Raw genomic sequence first — 19,571 nt, 5'->3', positions numbered from 1 at the left:
GGTTTTTTACCTGAAGAGAATAAACTGTGAGTTATGAGGAAAATTTTCCAATAATAACCTGCAAAAATGAAGAAATTAAATTGGTGTTACTTCTGGGTAAGGTTTTTATTCTGGCTCGTGCCTGTGTAGAACTTGTATTTGACAAGGGCATCTTCCAAAAAGATCTTAAGAGGAATGATTATTTGTCCCAGATATGTTGTTCAAATGCTTCATTATTTTACTATTAAATGTTGGAGCTTAATTTTGAAAATTCTCTAACTTCAGCTTCCAGACATTATACCTTTTCCTCTTAGATTTGGGAGCCATGCAAAAACCGGGTAAAAGTATGCTGTAATCCAGTCATCTCTTGATCTTTTTTTAGACAAACTGAAAAGAGTAACTTCTAGAAATCCTTCCCTGTGAAACATTTTCTCTGGTCTTCATTATCATTTCTGTTACACTTTCCTGCATTCTCTCTAATTTTTCATTACTTTTTAAAAACATGATGGCCTGAACTGTCTCCAGCTTTCAAATATTGATCCAGTTCTCTGTCCAGAAGTAACATCTACCTCACTGTTTGTGTTCATGATCAACTTGTATCACAGCAGCCTTCACTGTTACAGCTCTGCATGGTTAACTACACAACCAACTATTCCCTGTGCATAGCCAATGCTTTCTGGTACTCAGTAATCCATGATGTAGGTACAACTACATCATCTCTTCATAGAAATGTTCATGTAGCTGCAAGTCCCAAAAAACAAGTTGTCTGAACAAGCTGTGTGACCAAGAGCCTCCCTTCTCAATCTCTGCCTTCCTCTTCATTCACCACTACATCCCTCTTCAGAACATGCGCTTTCTTTGACAGCAGTCCCATGGGTTATTGACTCACTGCAAGTCTGGCACAAGCTCTGTTGGAAGACAGTTTTAAAAAGTTGTAGCAAAAGAGACTTTAAACCCCTGCACACGTATTTTAAGGAAAATTGGCACCTGTGTTATAATGACATACAAGTGCTTTTTAAAAAAACTGTTGCACCTGCAGAGGAACAAAATGTATCTTCCCATTGTAGTAACATCATGCTTGTGTGCCAAGACTCGTTTCCTACTAAATCTACAGATTGGTAAGTATTCTTTTAATCTCAATTTTCTTCTTTCTTTCAGATACGCACAAAGGGCTGATTTGGGATAAGGGAATAAGCCCAGAGCATTCTCTATGTAATTCTCTCTTTAGTTATGGTCGTTATTGTTTTCAGCTTGCCTAGCAATTCAGAAAAAAATGAGTGAAGACTTCAACACCTTTTCGTGCATGGGCAGAGTTTGGCTCATTACATGGTCTGAGTGTCTACATGACGCTCACGTAACACTGAAGATTAAATGAATGTGAAGGCGGCTCTCCATCAGAATGAAAAAATATTGGCAAAGAGGAAGGAAGCAAAAAAAGGTGACAAACACATTTACAGAATCTCCAGTCAATTCTCATGTTGCAGGAGAGAGCCTTCCTTTAGGAAGGCCCAAGCTATGCAGAGAGAAGATGGATGCATGTGTGAAAGTAAAACTTACCTGCATTTTTATGGCTATCTAAAATATTTAACACCTAGCAATAGAGAAATTATAGAGAAAAGTTCAGGAACAAGGCACCTGAGCTGTAAGGACTTTAACACTATGTAGAACTGTCTCTGTGTCACAGAAAAAAAAAAATGCAGTAACTTTTTATACATTTGCACACAGGATCCCATCTATGTGTGTCCGCTACTTTACTGGATATTTGGCTTTCAACAAATAAGTTCATCTTTCAAAGTTTTAAATATTTTTTATTATATGTAAAATTCATATTTAACATCAATCTGGATATTTAAATCCTCTGAAAGAAAATTCTAACAAAAGCTATATTTTAAATGCATAGAGGCTGCTGTCATACGTTTGGGTTCTTCATACTCCCTTTACACAGCTGTTACTATCTGCAAGAGTTGCTACTAGAATATGAACTTTCTTTAATATTTTTAATTAAGGTACTATGAGACTGAGTAAGAGGAAAAATCCAAAGGAAAAATAACCCCAGGTAAAACTATATTGAGGACTGTCACTTGACTAGGTGCTCCTTTGGGTGCTTTTGATTACATGGATTAAAGCCTATAGGCCTGTAAAAAGCGATTAAGAAGAAAGGGTGCTTAGGAAGGAATGAGAGAGCCATGGGCCTCTGTTGGATTTTCTGAAGGAAGACCTGCTAGCTGGTAAGGCCCCAGATTGTATTCATGAAGAATATGTCAACATGTTACTGTTTCCCTCTTTGAATTGGGCTGGTTTGTTCCTATGGATAGCTCTATACTGGGTAAATCAGGATGCATCCCAAAGCCTGATGTTCCTACTGTGTGGGTGACATTTTTCATCTCTTGGCTGTCTGAAAGGGCTTCCCATCCATGACACACAGGGTCCTGGAAGCAGACTCAGTACATGGCTGGGGCATGGCCCCAGAGGGGCGGTTAACATGTATTTACCAGTAAGAGCTACCTAAAGGGAAAGTATCCATGTGCCTTAACTCATCCAGAGCTCCCAGACATGGCAGGCCACAGACTGCCTGAAGAGTATGTAACTTCCAAACTATATCCTGAGATAGATAACACCACTAGACTTCACAGCTGATGCCTCACAATACGACAACATTATGCAAAGTCACAGAGTGTTACCTGAGATGGGCCAGAATATCTTTGCACATCACCATGGCAGTTACAGCGTCAGACAGGGATCCTAGCTTGGGTCCAAAGCCAGCACAGATTGACCTTTGCTTCCTGTTCCAGTAGCACTAGGCTGTTCTGTGCCAGCTTGAGGGTCAGCAAACATCATCTGTGTCAGCACGCTCGTAAGAGGGAGAGATAGCAGCAGCAAAATAGTGGTACAAGAGCTCTTTAACTACAACCTATCACTACTTTTGCATCTGTTAATCTTCACAATGCCTAAAAAAAGATTTTCCTCTAAATTACAATTGGTCTGTAGCACTACAGAGCGATATCCATGCCAATGCCATCTGCCCTAATGACTACAGTCCACCAGCTCACTAAAAATGAACAAACTGGCAACACAGGATACAAACATTAGTTTGTTTGTGATGTGTTGTAACCGGAATGGAAATCACTCATGAGTTAACTAAGTGAACAAATACAGCTCTCCAAAGTCCTAAATTAAAATATTTAATTGAAATGCTGGTGAATGTATTTGTGAAATAACTGTTAAAACAGGGTGAAGAAAATATTTTGCAATTTTTAATGCTACTGTTCTCAAGGTAAGAGTAACAGATGCCAAAGCATACCAGATGTAGCCCAGATCACAGAAAAGTACATCACACTGTCACATAAGAAATCAGTGGATGAATCAGGAAGACAGTGATCAGCAGCAAGGCAATAACTGTTTTTAACCCTTGTTTTAAAGCAGAAGGGTCACCAGAAATATTAATGGATCACCCTGAAAAATCCAACAGTTTCACAAGGCTTAGCCCAATGACCGCAGTAGATCAGAATGAAAGATGGCACCATGAATGCTTGCTTGGCACATTACTTAACAAAGGAGAAGGAAATCTTCCCTGCAGATTCCAGACGGCCCCCAGGGAAAGATTTTCCAAAGTGCTTTAGATATATAGTGGTGTAAATGAGGGCAAAGCATGTTTTCTTAAAATTGCCCAGGCTCTTCTGAAGACCAGCTCATCCCACTACTTTGACATGCCCTAGAGAATGCACTCCTCCTGAAAATATATGAGACCTTGGGACCTTCTGCATGCAAACACCTATGGCTGTTTTCAAAGCTGTTTTGGTGCAGTCCTTTGACTCAGTGGCTTTTATGCAAGTTCAGTTTCTAATTCAGTAAAGTCCAATTGACCTACCTGCACAAACCAGTATGTAATATCTTTGCAAATCTGGCCATGTATCCCTATGTCACCTTCTGAAGACATCAGGCATCACCCTGCCCAAGCTTCCCTAGCAGGCTCTCTGCACACTGGCAGGTGTTACCTGCTCTAGATCTGATAGTATGCAATGCTGTTTTAAATCATTTCTATTTTAATTTTCACATGGTTATACGCAACAGAATTACAGAATGGCTGAGGCTTTAAGGCACCTCAGGAGCTGGTCAGTTCCAGCCGCTCCGTTCAAAGTCAGGACAGTTAGAGTAGGTCATTCATCACCAAGTCATCAGGTTTTGAGTATGTCCAGGGATGGAGACCCCACAACTTCTCTATGCAATCACTCAACCGCCCCCATAGTACGACTAATTTTGATGTAAAGCATTTTTAGGACGCTACTACAAGTGATAGGCTGTCTGAACGCTGTAAAACCAGCGACGGGCTTACTGGGAGCAGCACCGCTGCTTTCCAAAGCGTTTTTACTCAGCACCAGCCTCTGAGACCTCTTGACCACCTGATACCCACTTCGCCGGCACCCTCCCCAAAACCTCCTCGCTGGTACCTCAAACCCACGGATGGCCCATCCCCTCCTTTCTCCCACCACCGCGCGGAAAGCCGCCTCGAAGGCCCGAGGGGAAGGATCGCCTCAGAGTAGAATCGCCTCAGAGGCGCGGGGAGAGTGCGGGGGGAGGATGGGGAGAAGGGCGGGGAGGAACGGGGGGGCCTCCGCCCCCCCCCCCCCCGCTCCTCCCCGCCCTTCTCCCACCCTCCCCCCCCCGCGAGAGCGGCAGGACGCACCTGCGCAGGCGCGCGCGCACGAGCCGAGCCCCCCCCCCCCCCCTTCCCCCCAATTCCCTCCGCACATCCACAGGCGCCCCCACAACACCCCCGCGCGCGCACACGCATGGCGGGGACGCGCGCGCGCACCTGCGCTGCGCCCTCGGCCTCGCGCCGCGCCGTGAGGGCGGGCGGGCGGCCGGTCGGTCCTCGCTGCCGCCTGGGAAGGACTCAGCGGCCACCTTCTCTGTTCCTTTCTCCTTTCATCCTTCTTTCGACCCGCCGACGGGATAAACCCAGGTGAACGCCGCTGGGGGCCGGGAGAGGGGGTGTTCGCGTCGAGTTTGTAAGTTCTTAGAGGATATCGCCCCCCCCCCCCCCCCCCCTTCTCCCAGCCCAGGCGGGGTTTGGTCACAATGGGGCCGGTGAAGGATAACCCTACCCCACCTGCCTTCCTGGCCGCACCTTCCGTGGCCAAAATTGCTCGCGCTTGGAAATCGTGGCTGATGAATGGCGGGATTTCCACCTCCCCACAGCGGGCCCCCACCCCACCCCGAATTGCAGCGGTCTGGGGGGGGAGGGAGGAGTGAGTGTTAGGTGTTTTATGGGTTGCCTCCCGTGCCTGTGCCTTCTTCCCAGTACAGGTGAAGGAAGTTACCGTTAGATCACTCAGCCTCCGCCCGTCGGTCCCTCGGCAGATAATCGCAGGCAGTTTCAAATGTTCCCCCCCTCCCCTTTATTTCCCATTTATTGTCACATTTATGTAACAAGTGCCCGCCTGCACGTGAGATCCGTGTTGCCGTCTGGGGCGTTGCATGCTCTGGGGGTGCTGCATCCAGTGCCGTGTCTGAACATTAAAAAAAATGTCTTTCCGTTGAAGAAGACAGGGGTTAAAATGAATGAAGATCTGAAGGTTAATTTGAGCTGGCTGCCTCAGGATCATGTAGAAGCCAGCTCTGCCGAGAATGCCTCAGCCACAGGCTCCTCCCTGGTTCCTGTCGTAGACCCAGAGCCAGAGCTTTTGGTAAATCCCTGGGACATTGTCTTGTGTACTTCAGGGACCCTTATCTCCTGCGAAAATGCAATTGTGGTTCTTATCATTTTCCATAACCCCAGTCTTCGTGCTCCCATGTTCCTCCTGATAGGCAGCCTGGCGCTGGCAGATCTCTTAGCAGGCATTGGATTGATCATCAATTTTGTTTTTGCATACCTTCTGCAATCAGAAGCTACGAAACTGGTTACGATTGGACTGATTGTTGCCTCTTTCTCAGCATCTGTCGGCAGCTTGCTGGCTATTACTGTTGATCGTTACCTCTCCCTGTATTATGCTTTGACTTACAATTCAGAGAGGACTGTCACTTTTACCTATGTCATGCTTATATTGCTCTGGGGAGCATCTATCTGTATTGGACTGCTGCCTGTAATGGGCTGGAACTGCCTCAGAGATGAATCTACCTGCAGTGTTATCAGACCACTCACTAAAAATAATGCAGCTGTCCTTTCGGTCTCTTTCTTGCTCATGTTTGCCCTCATGCTGCAGCTCTACATTCAAATCTGTAAAATCGTGATGCGCCATGCCCATCAGATTGCCTTGCAGCACCATTTCCTGGCCACTTCCCACTATGTGACCACCCGAAAAGGAGTGTCTACTTTGGCCATTATTTTGGGGACTTTTGCTGCTTGCTGGATGCCTTTTACACTCTATTCTTTAATAGCAGATTACACCTATCCTTCTATATACACCTATGCCACACTCCTGCCAGCTACCTACAATTCCATCATCAATCCTGTAATATATGCTTTTAGAAACCAGGAGATACAGAAAGCACTTTGGCTCATCTGTTGTGGCTGTATTCCTTCTAACCTCTCTCAGAGAGCAAGATCGCCCAGCGATGTCTGACTGGCAGCGAGGAGGACGCTCCTTAACATGTTACTTTCCAGATGCTCTTGTGATGCTGTCTTTGGTTTAGATACATTCATTAATTGGTGTGTGATGAGTTCATATAAAAACCACAGGATGCACTGACCTTTTTGTAAACAAAAAAAACCCCAACCCAGTGACCAAAATGAATTGCGTGGTTTAAGGGAGAATTCCAAAATCAAAATGGTCAGCGTTCTTACAGGTTTATAATGTTGCTCAGGGTCTTTTTGTTCTATTACACAGACTTGGCCACGTTTGCCATGATTTTACATTAAGTTGCTAATTGAAATTGGATTGAAACAGCATACTTCCTTTGAAACTGTTCATGTGCTTGCGTTTAATCATACTGCATGTTCCAGTCTGTTGGCAGGTTATGTTTTTTTCCCGTTTTAATTCTTTTTAAACCCAAGTCCTCTTACCCCATTTGTATATCATCAGAACACTCTCCAAAATAATGGCCAGTTCTACTGATTTATGTGGTATTTATTGTAATAATCTCAGTGCAAAAAATTTGCTCCAAGTGAGGAAGTATTTGCATAACTTTTAATTCTACATCTCAGCGTGAATCTTCCTATCGTGGACACGTTTTGCTACTGTTTTAAAGGGTTACCTGTTCTGTCCTGAGTTCTGGCTGGAAGTTAAAACAAAAGATAGACTTTGCCTTCCTTTTCAACAGTCAGCCATATGTTTTCACTTAGGTATGGGACATCAGAGCTCATTGTACTATTTTGCCAAGGATTCTGGGGGGGAATTTTTGAAATGGATCAAACAGTATGGCCTCTTTTGGCTTTGCATTTGTAGTAGATGCAACAGTAACTCTGTCAGACAAGTTTATCTTTTCAGAAGCATTTTAAGAAAATATCTAATAAAACAAGGTACAAATTGTTGGCAAGATAAATTTAGCATCTACATGAGATGGTTTCCCTTAAGTTTGTTATCAAGTCAAAGCTGTTACCACTTGTTTTTGTTCTGCCATATAATTTAAAACACTGAAGTTTATAAATTCTTGGAGCATATCTGGAGCATAATTGTATGCAACCAGAACTGCAACATGAAACAATATTTTTCCTTTTCTGGCAGTTTCATCCATTACAGGTTGGGATTTCTTTGCTGCGTACAAGTGTCAATTCACTTCATTATAGGATGATAGTTCTGGTCTAAAAAGCAGAGCTTTCTCTCACAAATGATTACATTTCAAACCCTGTCTAACCTTTTACTGAAGCCACATTAGAATGCACTAGAAATAAAACATTGTTTTCTAATTTGAAGACTTGATTGTCAGAGAGAAAATCTTCCTGGTAGATGCCTTTGTGAAACTTTAACATGTACCCTCCTGTCAGCGCATGGGAGTTCATCATATTGCTTCCGTTAGTGTTGATGGGAGCTCTGTCTGTTAATGCTAAGGCATCGGTAGGAGGTTGTATTCCCTTGAACGTCAAAGTCAGCATACTGTATTGTTGCTTCAGTATCTTCCATTGCAGTTCTAAAAACCCCAACCAACTCGAGTGTGAACATAGCAATATTTACAATTCAATGAAAAAATGTACCTATATAGTATAGATAGTAGAGACAACTGTGTTGCTGGTCTGGGTTTTTCCAAATGAATCTGTCCTTTTCACATGGACACTTGGATGACTGTAGCTTTTTGTGGCAAAGTTGCTGTGATGTTAAGAATCATGCTATACACAAAGCTGAGTTTCAAATGTGAATAAGTTGTCTGTAAACAAGGCTCTGTAGAGATTTTTATGAGCAATAATTGACTTTATTTGCAATGCTGGGTTCAAATTCCAATATTTACTTGGTTCAACCTTCATGATATTTGTCTCTTGCTTTGCAATCTGATCAGTTTAATAATTGCATGGCATGGTCCAGTAGAGCTGTGAACTTGCAGCTCCCTTGGCTTCACTGTGGTTTACAGATGCTCAGCACAAGTTAGACTATGGCCCCTGCTCAGTGTAGAGCATTGATGTTCTTTATCTACTTCTGAATGCTAATGAAACTCTAGTCATTCCATTTGGATATGTGGTTTCGTATAAGAAATAATCACTTCATAAATATCCATGCTATGTATGCGTGCAGTTTTGCATGGATGCAAAGTGTGGGGAATAAACGGCACTAAAAGTCATGAGCTGAATAATGTGAAATGGCGCTTTCAAAAGCAAAAAATAAGTTAAAGGCATGCAAAGTTTAACACCCACTCACTTTTTTCTCCCATTTGTTCCTCTATATCAAATTGCTAAAGTGCTAGAAGATGAGCAGCTATAACTGTGACCAAAATTCAGTCCTGAGGGCAACTCTTGTTTTGCTTCTGCAGACCTGTTCTCATCCCCCTAGATAACCTGACAGACACTACTTTTCTTCTCTCCACAATACCCGAGTAGTAGGAGAAGAGAAACCAGCACAGGGGAAGATAATGTCATTCCCTCTTGTCATGCTGGTTCACCTAGTGTCCTTGTCATCTTCCTCGCTCCATGGGCTGCTCAAATCCCCAGAGGCTCACCAGAGCACCAGGGGAGCCAACCTTCTCCTTCTACCAGAGCAGAGAGATTTGTAATTGGAAGTTCCTCTCCTGAGGAACAGTGCCAGTCAAACAGAGGAAAGAAGGATTAATTATAGAAGTCCCACAAAGCTACAGCTCTCAGGGATGTGATTTGCCCTCGATTGAGGAGTAGCACGTGGTACCTTTCACCACTAACAGATGAGAAACATAATTATGCCTCCCAAGATACGGCTGTGACCTCCAGTGAGGATGTTGACTCTGCCAGAAATACATTCTTAAATTGAGACTGTGCAGCGTGGGCCAGAAAAATCCTTCTGGAAGTCAAAGGCATAGGTTTGCCCACAGCTCTCAGACCCAACTTGAACAGGGTTTGCTATACTGGATCAATGCTATATAACACACTTGTGAGCAAACTCTTGGGAGTCAGTGCAGAGCTGTGGGTACAAAGCTGCTTTCCCCTCTAGCACAAAAGAAACACCTGACAGACACTTTTCTGACCTTGCTGATTTACACAATTCTCTGCTACTGCCTCAGAGTGACAGTGTAGGTCCCACTCTGTATGGTCCCACTCTGTATGGTGAAGTGCCGGTATCCAAGATCCCTCTGAAACTGGCATAAATCCAGCCAGCTTGTAGGATTCTGTCACTTTTTTTTGCCCCATCAGACAATACCTATGGGTAAGACCGGGAGTGTTTGACTGAACATTCTGTCCACAGGTATCTTTCCAGACAAAATGACAAAAGACTTTTTTCTTAACACGTAATTTAGTTTAAGAATTGAAGTTCATTTTTATTTATTAACATGCTTGACTTGAAGTCAGTAACATCATGTATCTTGATGGGCAAGATTTTCTGAAGTCAGTTTTTTCATATATTCATCCTCAAAGCTTAGGAGGTTTAGTGGGTTTTTTATTGTCTTTTTTTAACCATTTCTTCTGAAAGTAAGATTTCAGCAATAATGGGAAATACATTTTTAGCAAAAGAGCAATAAAATCCTCCATGTTGCAGGTACTATAAACTGCTGAGTAAACTCAGAGCAATAGAGAGGAAGCAATATATTCTTTAGACGAAAAATAATACCTTGCATAAGGACTTTAAAGTAAGCAGAAGTCTTCCTTTGTTAAACACTTACTATCAGACTGATGTGGGACATTATTTCTGATTGGTTTGTGTTTCCGTTACTGAGTTCCTGAATATAATTACTCAGCAATAACCTTTTACCTTAGTTCTTAGATCCTAAATTTGTGCAGTTTGCAAGAGAACTATGTACTGCAGTGGGGATTTTTATTATTTTTATTCTTGACATTTAGTTGTGCATCATTCTACGGATAAATTCACCATGTTGGGAATTTCCAGTAGTAACTTTGTATTAAGAATACTCTTCACCAAAAAAACCTGAGAACACCCAAATTTGTCATGCCCATCAAGATGGATATGATAAATGGCACTAGCCCAAGCAGAAGACAGTTTGTCCTTTAAAGGAACAAGATTATGGTATTATTGAAGAATGCCCTCCCACCAATACCCAGGGTATTGGACAGCAAGCCAAAGGGCCTGCTTTCACTGCTGTACCTTCCTAACATGGACAGTGACATAAGCAGCTGAGTTCATTGTTTATGTTCAAGGGCCAGCCTTGAAGCACCTTGGGAAGACCCTCCATGAACAGCAGTGAACTTTTGCTTAGTCCAGCAGCTGTTTTTTGCCCAGAGCTATTTTTCTGTGCCCCATTTTCCTAGAGATTGTTTAGGTTTCAAAAAGAAGGTATTTGTGGATTAATTTCTCAAAAATGAGGTGCAAACTGCAGTGTGACTAGAATTTGTCATAAAATAGCATCGCTACAAATCAAGCCCCTGAAACAGAGCTACATACCCATTACTTCAAACAAATAAACAAAAAAGTGGTTCTGTAACATTCGGAACCGTATTTTCAAAATATTGACTTTGACTTCTGTGGAGAGAAAATATGTATGGTCTGACTTTTGTATGTACAAGAAAGAAAAATAAGAATTGGGCAGAGGAGTCAATGTTTAAGAAATCACCAGATATTCTATCATTTTATCTGAGATAATAAAACCAAGTCCTTGAAACAGAAAAGAACTCTATCAGCTTTCTAGAAAATCCTGAATACCCACAAGTCAGCATCAAAGCTTTGCAGCGAAAGTAAGAAGACTAGCATGGTTGCCAGTGCAAAACAATTTCATGTACCAGCTCTGCTGCCATAGGCTTAAGAGTAGTATACCTGCACATCAGCTGTAGGCAGATCAAGGCCTAGGTGTGTAGGAATAGCACCAGAAAAAGGTGAACAGCATTTCTTTAAATCATACTGCTGGAGGAAGTCAATATCATCAGATAGGCTCTCTCTGGATACAGATCCTGTGTTGTAAAATATCCTAGAATTCTGAAGTGCTACTGGCCAGCTATTCAAGAAAAAGTGTCACAGTAGTGTAATTTTTGAGAGAGATCAAGAACACAACTGGATCTATGATGTTAAATATATACAAATAGCTATTTGCAGTCAGAATTGTTGTTTGCAAATAGCCAATGTTGTTTAAATAATACCACAGGAAGACACTTTATGAAAATAATTTGATAGCTTCAATAGTAAATGAGAAAAACAATATTTTCCCCATGCTTAGCACATTGCACACTTAGCATATTGTATATTAGCAAAAAGCCCTGTAAATTGCTTGGGGTTATGCAGCAGGGCTACTCAAAAACATGTCAAATTTGATACTTAACCAGAAAAAAAGAGGCCGGTGCAGGTAACAGTGCATTGGTATAATTGGGAAACACAACTTTAAATAATATTTCAACTTTGTGTTAGTTTGATTCTGGTTCTCAAGTGGCATTGTATAGAGTGTTGGTTTACCCTCTTTTTCAGTGCCACAGCTAGTTTGGCTTAGTAGTAGTCCAGAGATGTGCAATGAAGAAAAAAAAAAGATCCCTCAGTGTCTGCTTACAGAGAGGGGACTAAGGAAAGAGTGTGATTTATATGTCATGGATAAGCAATAGTACAGGAAAGATAAATTAGGCATTCATATCTCCCCCATCTGTCACTAAAAGAATGATGGGACTCCCAGTAAACTTGAAAGGTCTCATATCCAGAAATACTTTTATGGTATAAAAGAAAAATATCCCATAAAGCCATACTGGCTTCTTTTGACCAAGAATTTGCAATTCCTTTTAGTGGATCAGGAATCTAACTGCAAGGATATCCACTGCCATGTTAGATGGGTGATGAAAGATGAGAGGAGGGAAGTCTTTATGGCTTGGTGAATCAGCTTGGTGCTTCAGCTTGGATAGGAAGGATGCTGGAATAAATGCATCCCCTGTGAGAAGGCTGTTTTGAACTGTCTGTTTGGAACCTTACCTGGTATACACAGAGCTGCTGAGAGGGGCCTGGGGCTACCGTTGCTGGCAGTGTAGCACAGCAGTCTCGTGTCCTTGAGGCTGTGGCAGTATTGCTGTTCCTGTTGAATGGTGTCCAGAGAACTGAGAGGAGGAAGTATAATCAGAAGTGAGGTCCTCCTTCTGTGAAAACAGGACCTCATCTATTTTATTCAGATTATTACTTGTCTTGTTAGCATAGTCTGACATGGCTCCACTTAAAATCAGAAGAGATTTTGAGGGGAAAAATATTGAAAATATGAAAGTAGAACCAATAGCAGGTTATTTTACAGTAAGTCATTTTGATTTTCTTCTGAGGAGCAGCCAAGTCTGTAACTTTGCAGTTAGTGTTTCTTTGAAAACAACATACCTTTACACCAAAAACCTCAACAAGTCCATGCTGCAGTTTATTCAGAAAATGATTGTGATATTGTAAGCCAGACAAGAAGAAGAAACAGTTGCATATTTCACTGTGCTATGCAAACTTCTTATAGAAGGGAAGGGTAAAAAACACCAAACCTGAATGTAGGTTAGGTGAAACCGTATTGCAGGTAACTATTGCATCCCTGCTGTGATGCAAACTAATTCAGTGCCATGGAAAGGACAAGGGCAGATTTTCCAGTGGAAGTTCTTTGCAAGTGGATTGAGAGAGTAAAAGCTCATTTTAAAACAAAGGTCAGTTAAACTTGCCATCTCAAACTCATTCAACTGGCCTTTAAGGAAATTGTCCTCACCTCCCCAAACTTTTTGCTTTTCATTCTACATGTGCCAAGGCAATTTTTACAAACTTGCTGACATACTGGGTATTTAGCTGGATGAGAGAGTAGTATGGGTTTTCCTCTCCCAGGTTAGGGACTAGAACTAGCTGATTTATTTCTCTGATATCTCCAAGTAAAACAGGCCTCTCTAAAAAGCATAGAGTACTTATGGACCTTCACTGCACATTTAGGGACTCAGAGTAATTCAGATGATAGCCATAGGATTATGGGGGCGGGTGGGAGCAGGTAGGGTCAGGTCGTCTTTTGATTTGGTGAGTTTTTTTCTCCACAGTAGTAAGATGTCTGGCATAGCCCTTTTTCTTTCAGGACCAACATTGTTTTAGAGTTAGGCTCGATCTCGAAGATCTTTTCCAAGCTAAATGATTCTATGATTCTAAAACCTGCATCTCATAAGTATGGTGCTGCATTCTTAGGTAAAAGCTTATTTACAAAGGTTTTACTTGTTTGTTATAACCTTTTCAAATATATCAGCAGCACTTTTTCATTAAAAAACTTTGATGAGTGTTTGCCTTACTCTGGAAATGTACCTGATTCAACTCATAGGTGAGGGAGAGGGGAAGTGAACTGCTACTTTTTTCTTGACACTGGTGATACTCGTTTTTCCTCAGGCCATTCCATCTCAACCATGTGATCTACCATGATGTCTGAGTGCAGGCCTAGTCCTAGTTTCTCAAGGAAGAAGTAAGCCAAGACTAATTGTGTGTGCTACATCCTGCAGGATTTACCTTAGAAAATGGAGGAACCTCCCACTTTTAAGGAATAGCTGGTGACAAAATAGATTTAGATTTCCTTAAAAAGTATAAACTAACTCTTAAAAGGAGATACCTATGTCCAGGTATGAGCTATCACACCTAAATAGCATAACTACATACTCAAATATAATACCTATATAGAATTGTTATTATTAGTTCTCATCTAGGTGAACCTGCTTCTGCAGTGGGATTGGACTAGATGATCTCTAAAGGTCCCTTCCAAAACTACCGTTCTATGATTCTATTAGTTAATTTTTATGTGTGTGATATGCTGAATATCATGCTCTATACCTTCAGTATTGTAGTGGTCAAAGTGTAATCCCTTTGCTGAGGCAGTTTCACACGATTGAACAGAAACATTGCCAGATCTGTATGAATATTGCAAACACTGAAAGAGTCAGTGGTAAGTAATTGATATTTCAACAAAGACAGTACAGAGGTTTTGAAAGGGAGGTGAATGCTCATGTCAATAATTTGGACAAATTTGGCCAAGGTATGGAGCTCTTAATGCATTAATTACTTATCCCCATAGAATTTTACTCTTACTGTAGTGTTTGCTAAGATGAAACTCATCAAAATAATCAGGAATTCAGCTTCCACTGCTTTCAGGAAAGAGATATCTTATAGTACGCAAATGGAAGCAGCATGGCCTGACCTTTGAAAATTGAGATACCTGCATCCTGAAAGGAATGTGCCATTGTGTCCCCATTGTGTCCTCATGAAGCACAGGGAGTTGTGCCCTATCCATGGGGTTTTGTTTTGCTGCCCTCTCACAATGTCCTCCCTTGATATGCACGCGATGCTCAGTCCACCTTGTGGTGCCTTTGCTCCAGAGGGCTCACAGAGTGGCTTCTTCAATCATATTCCAACTAAATTTGAGCTCCTTTCTTTTGTGTTTCCCATTCAAAGACTTCCCTTAGTTTGGGAGGAGAAGAGTAGCTCATTGCTGGGAATTAGCATGCTCCAGTGTGCAGCTTCTTACCCAGCTCTTACCCTGTGTGCAGTTCAGCTGTATGTACAGTAGCCTCCTTCTGAGCTTGGGCTGGTCTCACAGGTTAACATGTATAGGAGGAAAATGGGTTTTTCCAGAACGTGGAAACAGTGTGTGTGTGATTTGTGCCAAAAGTGTGGAATGGGTATTGCAGCCGAAGTAGATTGCCCGGCTAACATACACAGCAAAACACACCAGCAGTCTCTTCGAGTTACTTGCTTGTGCTCAAATCTATTTTCTGTTGAAGCTGACAGTGGTCCCATGTATGTGTGGAGGAAGAGAAGAACACGGACTTCTCTGTTGGGCCTCAGCCAGAGCCCACCAAAGGAAATGGGCATTCTTATTTTTGTCATTATTTCTAGAAAGAGCCACATCAGACCTCTATGTCTTTTGTGTGTCTACATCTTTGTTTAGTCTTTGGGGCTAAAATCTACAGTCATGTTGTCCTTTGGTCTCAGCTTTACTGTCACAGCCAAAACCTACAAAAGTTGATTGTAAATGTGTTTACGAATGATAATAAAAAAGTTCCTAGGATGAAATGTTACGAGTGTGCCTCTGAAATAAAGCTGTAAATGTAAAACCCAGTGTTGAACTTCAGGCTGGGAAATGTTGAATACCCTGGGCAAGTAGAAGCACTTGTAATTTTCTAAGCTTACTAACTAGACCACTATATTTTCATTTTTTATTGCCAAATGCAATTAAAGATAACCTGTGGTTTACCGTGCTCACCTCCTGAAATTCCCAGAGATAACTTTATCTAGGAAACGTGGTACGATTCATGTAAACTCCCGGCACTGCTGCTGCCTGCGGTGTGGTTCCATGCTGAATTCTAACAGCTTAAGCAAAAGCGGCTGCATGGGGGTAGTTCTCATGCTCCACATCTCATTAAGAGCCAAATGGCTTTAAACTAGTAATTTCAATTCTGCATGTTGTGTTTTTCATAGGAGAACCAATTACTGGTTGAGTGCATAAAGGCCCGTGGTTATTTCTTATACCAATTTAGGATTTTTTTGTTTAACTGTGGTTGAAGTTTGAACCATAGCTTGCCAGTATATGAAGTAATTTCTAAAGAAAGCAAAACATCTTTGCCTCAGTTTCTCTTAGGATTAAAGCTGTGGATTGTGACTACAGAGCTTCTTGTTGTATACAAGGTAGTCATTTAATGCACTTTATTTTAAAAGAAAAGGCACAAATTATTTTGTTTATGAAATGTTACAATTGCACTATGCTGTAAGAATCGGTTACTAAATAGAAACTGTACAGTTTTGTAGTCAACATTGTAAGTGTTTAGTCATAAATGATTGAAACAATCACGTGTTTCAGTTAAATGTTAATTTTATATGTGGTCTATGTAACCATAAATAAATTTCCCTTTCTAAAAAAAAGAATGGGTGTCTGTTTCCTGTCATTGAATTTCACATTCTTTTTCAAATAACAAAACAATTTTCTCTCAAAAAATATAAAATTAAATGTGTTGCAATGAAAAGAGATGGCAGCTGACACTGACTGGACTTGGGGCGTTCAATTCAGATGTGCAAACTTCAGCTGGGTCTCTGTGGATCCTCCATATCCATCAACACTGAGGAAGGAAATACTTGGCACCACTGTTTCATACCAAAAGTCTGAAAGAAGAGCTAAGAGGGATTCTTGAATGTAGAGTTGCCAGGGAAGGCCAGGATGCCTTCCAAGTCTACCTTTCTCACCTGAACTCATTTAGTCTACTGCACTTCTAACATACTGCCAGTTATTACTGTATGTGCTCAGTTTGGGGAACGAAATTCCATATGGATATACATCCATATTGAAGGTCTCACTAAATGGATGTTAACATTTGAGTTAGTGGTCATTAACTTGGAGAGACAAGAGTTGAAAGAAGCTATGTTAACCCAGATATTTTTAGAAGTTTGGTCCTGATCCTTCAATTGAGCAACTGCAAAATTAGATGCATGATGAGTCCCAATTTGGCTGTTTCACACAGGGTAAAAGGAAACGGTGGACTGGCTTATTTTCCAGGTTATTTTTTACAAATGTATATTTTAATGCTTCTGAATGGTTGTCTTGAATGCCCAGCTTATTTTCCAGATGTATAAGGTGATGGAATGAGCTACATCTCTAACAGTAAAACTGACTGGTGTCTGCTGCAGCCAGCAAAAATGTGACTTCTGAAAGTATTTGACTAGTGACTGGCAGATACCCAGGTTAAGTAATGGAGAGTGAGGCTGCTTTCCTTGGACTGTGTAGGGTCGCAGTTCTGCAGCTTAGGCATATCCTTGGAGATGCTTACTTCTCTCAGCCACATTTATCCTCTCCTCCTCTCACATCAGACATCAGGTACCTGCTACTTTATCTAGAGAAGAAGAAAGAGATATCGTGGTGTGGGAATAGACACCAGTTTGTCTCTTTGTTGTTAAACCACAGAACAGTGGTGACACCACTGTAGTGATGGGGGTCTGTTTGCTAAATGGGTTTTACTTAACTAGACATGAACTGCAATGCTGCAGTATAGACCCTTAGGAACTATCAATCAGCCATCCAGTCTGCTCTACTGGAAGATGATTAAAATTGATGGGCAAAAGCAATAGGGAGGGAGGGGAATGAAATGCCTCACCTATCAGAGATGCCACTGTTAAAATCCTGCAGCCAGGGCTGTTTGGTCTCTTTGGGCTAATTGCTGGAGTTTAGAGCAGGGCGATAAACTGAAGCTCTTGGGATCGTAGAGCGTGTGTTTCAGCTGCTCCTGTGGTCAGGAGGGTCCAGAATACACTGGGAACCTTGGCCGTGCTGTGCTGCTGCCCCTTCCACCCCAACAATACCATTTGCAGGGGCAAATACCATGAAGAGGGTGAAATGGCTGATGCTGGCAGTGCTCAAACGTCCCAGGAACAGCTGTGCTGTGCCCCTGCCATATAGGCAGTGCTTCCTGCACTGTGGCTGGCCATGGGGTAGGGCAGTGAGGGCTGGAGATGAGCAGAGGGTAACGGCAGTGTTTTTAACAGTGCATATGCAACAGAAAACTTCTGTGCCCAATCGTAAGTGGATAAAATGATGGAAAGCTGTCAGGACATCGAATAATTTCAATTCTACAAGAAGCAAAAGAAAGTTTCTTTAGATGAATCCCACAAGAGTGCAGTCCAGTGTTTGGTTTGAGGAGGCTTGGCTGCAGCCTTTCAGGTGTGTGTGCACGTGTTCTTGCCATCTTCAGTGTCTTGTAAGTCACGTCAGAGATGAGCTGCTGAGTGAGGTGGATGGTTGGACCCAGTGCAGTATGTCTTACCTTCTTACTAAATTCTTACAAATCATCTTACTTATAGCAGGATATCAAAGAGTGTCTACAACCTCACCATTGTCCTACGGCATGAAACTTTGGTGCATGTGCCAAGTGCAGTTAATGGGTATTTTACGTTCATCACTGAAAACTTTAGGAAATGCCAACAGTCTGGCACATATGACGAGGGCAACTCCATTTGCAGGTACTCAGGCTTCTAAAAATATCTCCCAATTCATATATACCTTATCTAGGATCATATGGATATCATATTTTCTTGCTCTAGAATTACTTTTAAAGCTATCCGCTCAAACCCATTTGTTCTATTTTTAGGGGGTTTTTATTAAAATGTCTTCATAACAGAAGTGCTCCCTGGGGTTGTTACTCTTGGCATTCCTCTGACTTGGATGTGAACTGAGCAAACCCAGTGCCATACGGCATCTTTAACCAACATTCATTCGGTCACTCTGTGCAAATCAGCTCTGACTTGAGCATCTTCTGCTTGAGGGTTTATCGGAATTTTGTTCTTTTGTTAATTTTGTTCTTTCATACCTGCCAAAATGTTTCATCCCCTTATTTCCTGCTCATCCTGAAGATGGTGGCCTGTCAATGAAGGGCACTCTTATCTGACAACAAAAGGTAATGTACCAGGACACCCCCTTCTCACCAGGAGCCTGGCAGAGCTATTCTCATCATTTTTTATCATGATGTATGGGGTTTAAGTAAGTGATGCTTGACACAGAGCCTACATAAATACGTTTCTAAGATGCATTGAGTTTGCCATCATCATATTTCTAAGCCATCAAGCCCAAAAGCAGCCTCTTAGATTTCCATAACAAGGATCATCACACTCCAAATCATTCAGCTTGCAAGGGGAGTGCAGAGGATGTGGCAAACCAAGGGCAGGGAGAGCCCCTGCTCCCAGTTTCAGGCATTAGGCCTGAATTAGGTCTAACTGCGAGCGAGAAGGTTGCAGAAACAACCTAAGGATTAGGTTAATCTGCACTCCTCTGCATATTCTTTTACCTTTGCAAGAGGGGTGATGGGGGGGTGGTGATCTGGAAGCCTTCATGATCCTCCTTCTCTCGTACATGCCATCCGTTGCCACATCCCCCAGTTGCTGCTCAGCCTTCCCCCAGAGACGGCCCTCCTCAGGCAGTGCAGTGCAAGGACACCCCTGGGAGCTGCCTTTAGCCACACCATGCATGTCTGAGCACATGGGGCAGGAGAAGGGAGCGGCTGCTCTTTGCTAATTTAATCCAACAAAAAAGCCATTTCTTTCCTGACATCCCAGCAGATCAGACAGACCTGCTGCTCTAGGGAGAGAAGCGAGGGC

At 42.1% G+C, this 19,571-nt stretch overlaps 1 protein-coding gene across 1 annotated transcript; it reads left to right on the top strand.

The window, feature by feature from the left end:
• Nucleotides 1-5,537: 5,537 nt before the first annotated feature.
• On the top strand, nt 5,538-6,542 carry GPR12 (G protein-coupled receptor 12). The gene has a single exon (XM_010210275.2). It carries the CDS (start codon nt 5,538-5,540, stop codon nt 6,540-6,542), a length of 1,005 nt encoding a protein of 334 aa, XP_010208577.1.
• Nucleotides 6,543-19,571: the final 13,029 nt, after the last annotated feature.

Source organism: Colius striatus, chromosome 1 (assembly GCF_028858725.1).
Source record: "Colius striatus isolate bColStr4 chromosome 1, bColStr4.1.hap1, whole genome shotgun sequence".
NCBI lineage: Eukaryota > Metazoa > Chordata > Aves > Coliiformes > Coliidae > Colius > Colius striatus.
The sequence above is the reverse complement of the archived record's forward strand: the minus strand, read 5'-3'. Positions and strand labels throughout refer to the sequence as shown.